The sequence below is a fragment of the Cryptomeria japonica genome, chromosome 11 (genome assembly GCF_030272615.1).
Source record: "Cryptomeria japonica chromosome 11, Sugi_1.0, whole genome shotgun sequence".
Lineage (NCBI taxonomy): Eukaryota > Viridiplantae > Streptophyta > Pinopsida > Cupressales > Cupressaceae > Cryptomeria > Cryptomeria japonica.
In genome coordinates, this window is record NC_081415.1 from 725437727 (window position 1) to 725444221 (window position 6495).

At 37.3% G+C, this 6495-nt stretch overlaps 1 protein-coding gene across 1 annotated transcript; it reads left to right on the forward strand.

Annotated features, from left to right (window-relative positions):
* The first annotated feature begins 4434 nt into the window (after positions 1-4434).
* Positions 4435-6271, forward strand: LOC131061241 (UDP-glycosyltransferase 86A1). The gene is made up of 2 exons (XM_057994788.2): positions 4435-5061; positions 5170-6271. Exons 1-2 carry the CDS (start codon positions 4566-4568, stop codon positions 6150-6152), a joined length of 1479 nt encoding a protein of 492 aa, XP_057850771.1. The 5' UTR covers positions 4435-4565; the 3' UTR covers positions 6153-6271.
* Positions 6272-6495: the final 224 nt, after the last annotated feature.

Genomic DNA, 6495 nt, shown 5'->3' on the forward strand with positions numbered 1-6495 from the left:
AAACATCATTAGAAAGCATCACAAACTTCTTGTCATCTTGCATCGAATGCTCAAGAAAACAACCTGCACACCTAGATCATTCAGCTTACTAACTAAAAGTAGGTTTTGTGCCAAACCAAGTATATGTAAGACGCCATCAATTCCCTTCCAAATAGGATCAATATGTAATATATATGTAGTTTTAATTTTTACTCTATATTTGATATGAATTATTGAATAAGATATGTAGTATTTTTCTAAGGTCATTTTCCTCAAGAAAATCCTCTATAAATGCTACTCATAAAGGAAAATATTAATTCGTTAAAAACTTAGTCATGTTAATCAAGACATCTTAACTAAAAAATTCTAATTCTATGGGTCGTGATTTCCTCCTACCCCTTTCTCTGCTCTGATCCTACCATCTCTCTCAGGGGTTCTTCCCATTTTATGATCCGGGTGGCTACTTTTGGAGGCTCTGCTCTTGCGATGTCCTCTTTTTTAGACAAGAAGATCTCCCTTTCGGCTGTAATGTTTCGTGAGTGGAGCGGGTGGACAACATCAGGGTTTCTTTTGTTGCTTTTGTTGACGTTTTGGGTTTTGGGTTGTCTTGGTTGAGTGGTCTCGTTTCTTGGATGGGGTTCCTTGTTTTTTGAAGCTTTTGGGCTTGTTCTGCTTCATGAAGGTTGGTAACCTTCTTGTCTTCCCAGTTGTCTTTTGGGGTTCTGCTCTTTTTTTGTCTTAGAGGCCACTTTTGTGGTGGATAATTGGGGTCTTGGTATTCTTGGTCTTGCTCCCAAGGATGTTGACTTGTTCCTACAGTGTACTAGTTGTTCATTCTTGTCTATTTCATTTCCTCACCCTTTCCGGCTTTTGGCCCTCTTTCTTGGGTTGGTTTAGGGGTTTGGTTCCTCGGGTGTTTTTTGGAGTTCGTTCTCTATGGGTTGTTTTGTATGCTTCTTCCCTCTTTGCCCCTCTAGTTGGCTTTCCCCTTATTTTCTAGGCTTTCCCCTTATTTTCTAGTTTTTTCTTCGGCATCTTTGGTTTTCTCTGGTTATTCCTATAGAGGTGGCCCTATCTTATTTAGAGGTGAAGATGGATGGTGTTAGAGATGACCAATCTTCTATTGAGGTGAAGGTGGATGTTGCAGTAGAGAGTGGAAAATGCTATTGGGAAGTTGATGTTGTGATGCCTCACTCTCCTATTTAGGTGGATTGGATATATGGGATTTGGGTTGAGTGAGGTTTGTCTGGGTAGTCGGTCTGCTCTCCTTCTTGTCCTATTGAGGTGGATCTCTCTCTTATTGAGTTGAAGAGAAGGTGTGGGGGAGTTTTTTGGCTGATGTTGTTCGTGTTTCTAGTTGAGGGAGCCACCCAAAACCCTTGTGGTATTCTTTGCAAGAGGTTTTGGGTGCCTTGTCAAAACCCTATGTCCCAAAATGTGCCTTCAGGTTTTTTTGTTGTTGTTTGGGCTTTGACAGGTTGTGGGAGCCTTGTAAAACCCACTCTCAAGGTTGAGGGACCATAGAAAAATCCTATGTTTTTTGTTTCTCTCAGGGACAAGCTGGATGTTGGCAGTTTTCAAGGGTCCAGTTTGGCCAATGTTTGTTTTTTGTTAGGTTCAATTTTTGTGATCTTTTGTGGCCTGAAGAGTCTATTATAAGTTATGGGAGCCTAATAAAACTCTTCTTGTTGGCTGATGGTGCGTGAAAATACCCTTGTTCTTTGTTTTTTGAGATCTATTGTTTGTTGACTAAAGATCCTCTATTTAGGCCAGCTTGTTTTGTAATGTTTTAATCTAGAAGATTGGATGGTGTCTGATTGGTTGTGGCTTCTCTATTTTGTGCTTATGCTTTGTGCAGTCTTTGGATTTTGGGATATGGATGTCTATAATTCCAAAAGGTTTCAGGTCCTTTCTAAAACCTATGGTGTGCTGCTAGGTAGTCTAGTCCAGTTTTTTATGGTGACTCTCTGATTGTAAGGGTTTCAGGGCCCCTATCCTAATCAAAAATAAATTCTATTTCTATTTCTAATTGAGTACTTCATCATTTTGAAAGGTTTATGCATCTACTTAAATAATGTTTTCTTCACTAAATAAATTAATCTAGAACATATTTCTCTTGAGTTAAGTTTTTATTATTTTTTTCTATCTTAATCAAAATAAATAAAACTAAAAATAATTTATTTATCTTTTTACTTTTCATTCTTATGATTTATTATCTACATGATTTCTTATTACCTTCTAATTATTTATAGAGACACTACCATAAATGTCATTGTTAAAACTATGTTAAGTGAGAGATGCAATAATTCAAAGTTTGATGGTATCTACATAAATGTAAAAAAAAGGCACCAAAAATACCAAACACTACGAATATTCTAATTTCGATATTGTTTATTGTTTATTAACTATATAGTAGAAAATTGTGCTTATTTTACTTTACATGACTAAAAAAACAAAAACAAAAATATTTATTCAATGACAACACAAAAATAACATTCTACTAAAATTGCATGTAATCTTGAAAAGCTTTAATGAAAAGATAAGACTTTAAAATTTGTTAAAAAATAATCTACAATTCTATGTAAGTTTTAAAGTAAAATTAAGGCTTTTAAAAAATATATTTTAAAAATATATAATTAATGATTTAACTTAATTTCACATAAAAAAATAGATTAAAAAATAGATCTATGTTATGAATGAAACTCTTAAAGAAATTGTTTTAGTGAATAATTTATTTTTTATTTTTATTGTTTTTCAATAAATAATTTCTAATTTAATAAACAAACAAGTTTACATTTATGTTTTATTAATATTGTATTTAATTACAAAATTTATAATATATATTATTTGTAGATTAATTGCTATATGTTTTAACTTCTAAATAAATAAAATGTTATTATTTTTAATGAATAATATTTTTTTAATTTATCATTAAAGGGTAGAAAAATATGACAATCTATTAGGGTTGTAGGATTGAAATGAAATGGAGTGGTCAATTGAGTAGATGTGACTTTTATTGGCAACAAAATAATAGAAACAAACTTAAATTAGATAGTATTTAATTTGAGGCGAGTAGTATCTCTAACAAGAACCTCACCGAAGACGATTTTTAAACCTGTCCAGACCCACCCAAGCTAGTTGGTCCATAATTAGTGGCAACAAGTCATAATTAGTGGTTAGAGACAATGTTTGGTCAGCTGGTGATGGTCTCGGCATGAAGCCTTCTTAGGTACCCATTTACAAACACTGATCAAATTTTGTTTAAATGTGCTTTAGTGTGCTACGAACTTTCCATCATCAAACTTGTCAAGTGGGTTTTTGTGGCTTACCCCTAACCAAGAAACTTCTCAAGTGATTTCTAGTTGACCACAAACAGTACAAAGCCCTCAAAGAAACAAAGAAGAAAAGCAATGCACTAGCTACAAACTGAAGCTCAGACCACTCCTGAACCCTTGGCTTTGATACCATGAAAATAGACATAGTGTAGAGGAAAAACTCAGTTAAGAGTTAAGAGCTTTGAGATTGCATCTCAATCTAGTTCAACATATAGGTAGACACATAATAAATATTAAGTCCAATGTGGAGAGAAGTTATCTGCAACTTTTTAAATGGGCAAGTGAGAAAGATCAGGCAAGATCATTGTAGCTACAACATTTATCATGGACAGAGAGATAATATTGGTGAGAATCACGTGAACGGTTGGAATCGGCTAAAGACGGTTGGAGTGGCTAGAGACAATGTTTGGTCGGTTGGTGATGGTATGTTTTTTTATATCCCCTTATAGCCTAGAAAAAAGGGGTCTCGATCTAAAGCCTTCTTAGTTGCCCATTTACAAACACTAATCAAATTCTGTTTAAATAGGCTTTAATATGCTACAGACTTCCCATCATCAAAAACATTTTGAATTTTTATGACTTATCTCTAACCAACAAACTTCTCAAGTAATTTCTAACTCACCACAAACACTACAGAACTCACATAGAATTAGGGAAACAAAGAAATGCACTACTGCAAATTGGGGCTCACACCACTCCTAAACCTCTGACTCTGATAACATATCATGAAAACAGACATGGTGCAGAGAAGAAAATCAGTTAATAGCTCTGAAATTATATTTCATTTCCGTTCAATATATAGACAGATACATAATAAATATTAAGTTCACTGTGGAGAACAGGTGAGAGAGGTCATGCATGATCAACGTGGGTGCTGAGTACGGTGATTAGTCAGCTTAAGGCTGCATGAGAGGTCATTCTGGTTTATTGCCGACAGCCAGGCAAACAATTAATTTACTTCTAACAGAACGGAAAAGCGTCTGCATCCCGGAGAAGGAGCTGACCCGAAGCTGTAGAGAATAGAATTAAAAAACATATAAACTTCGATGAACGAACGCTACAGGACAAACACGCGGAAAACGATGAGGCAGAAAATGATAGCGGAAACAATAAAAACCAATGAAGGAACAAGATATTGTGAATCGTCTTCCATTGCTTCCAGTGAGCTTTCAACGACTGATTCTAAGGTGCAGGTCGTCCATTTGGGCGTAATAAAAGAAGAAATCTGTGAAACTGTCGTGAGAAGTAAAGATGAGTAGTGTGCATGTGGTAGTGTTTATGTATCCATTTCAAGGCCACATCATTCCAATCTATAACTTGGCCAAGCATCTGGCAGCCAAGGGTGTCCTTGTGACCGTGGTTTGCACCCATGATTCCTACGCCCGCATTATCAAAGCCAATAATGGCCGCGACCCTTTCACCCATAACGCCCACCATATTCGTTTGGCACTTGTGTCCGATGGATTGCCTCAAGACTTCGACAGATCTCTCAATCACCATGACTTCAACAATGTGCTCTTGTATAAGATGGAGTCCCACGTCGAGGAATTGATGGAGGATCTGCAACGAAAGGGCCCTCCAATCTCCTGCATCATCACCGACACAGTTTTCGTTTGGGCAGACCGCATAGCCAAGAAATTTGGGATTCCACACGTTTCCTTCTGGACGGAACCGATCATGGTTTTTTCCATTTATTATCACTGGGACCTCCTCGTCAAAAACGGCCATCATCCCTTCACAAGCAACGGTAATATTGTTTCTTTTTTCTTATGTATTATATATATAACACCTTTGAAGATTACCACTTTATAGCTCATCCTATTTGAGCTGCTATAATGGTGAATTTCTGTTGCAGAGGACGAGCTGATAAACTACATTCCTGGGGCTCCAGCTTTGAAATTAACAGATCTCCCTTCATATCTACAAGAGCGGGATGTATCAACGTTGAAGCACAAAATTATATACCAAGCTTTTCAGTCTGCCCGCGGAGCAGATTGGATTATTTCCAACACAGTGGAGGAGCTGGAGAGACGAACAATCCAAGAGCTGCGACAGCAGTTGGGAATGCCTTTTTGTTCAGTGGGTCCCATGTTTCAACACCATCATCATGATAATCATAATCATTCCAAGGGCGAGGTGGGAACAAGCATGTGGGCTGAGTCGGACTGTAGGAGCTGGCTTGATAGCAAGCCCAAGAATTCTGTTGTGTATGTCTCTTTTGGAAGCTACGCCCATGTTTCCAAAGCTCAAATTCATGAAATGGCCATTGGTTTGCTGCACAGCAAGCGGCCCTTCATTTGGGTGCTCCGTCCTGATATCGTTGCCTCTGACGTGCAAGACATACTGCCAGAAGGGTTTATGGAAGACAGCAAAGAGCAGGGTTTGGTTGTTGAGTGGGTGTCTCAGCTGGATGTTTTATCCCATTCTTCTGTGGGTGGATTTCTCACCCACTGCGGGTGGAATTCCATCATGGAGAGTCTCTGGTTGGGAGTTCCCATGCTCGCATTTCCTCTGCTGACAGACCAGTATACCAATTGCAGGCTCATAGTCCATGAATGGGAAGTGGCCATGAGTCTGGGTCAAGTTTCTAGGAGTTCTAACAACATAAGATCCACGCTAGTGACCCGCCAGGAGATTGCTGTCACCATAGAAGAATTTATGGAAATCGATGGACGAAAGGGGAAAAACCTTAGGAGTAATGTTGGGAGTGTTAGAGAAGTTATGAAGAAAGCAGCGATGAATGGAGGTTCGTCAAAGAACAATTTGGAAGGCTTTATAGACTATCTGAAAGGGAGAGAACAGAGCCGCTCTCCTTCACAGCTTGAGTCTCACATATGAAGCCGGGTGAAAGTTGAGACAGCAATATCTAATAGGTATATATTTATAGAATAAATGTATTAATTTATTTTAGTAATATTCACAAGATCGATTTAAAAGATCAGGCGACTCAATGTTAATCTAATTTCAAGTTTTTTTTATGTCGGTTTTTTAATCATATATCTTGATTGAGGAACTTATCGTTTTGTGAAGTGTTATCTGTTCAAAATTCTCATTCAGACTGTCTACTTGCAAAATGTTTTCAAACTGAATACAATATCTTCATAAGCTCCACATTCTAGACATTTTAGAATGAAATGCTGCAGAAAATGTAATATCATTCTTTCCGAACTTCTTTGGGAAT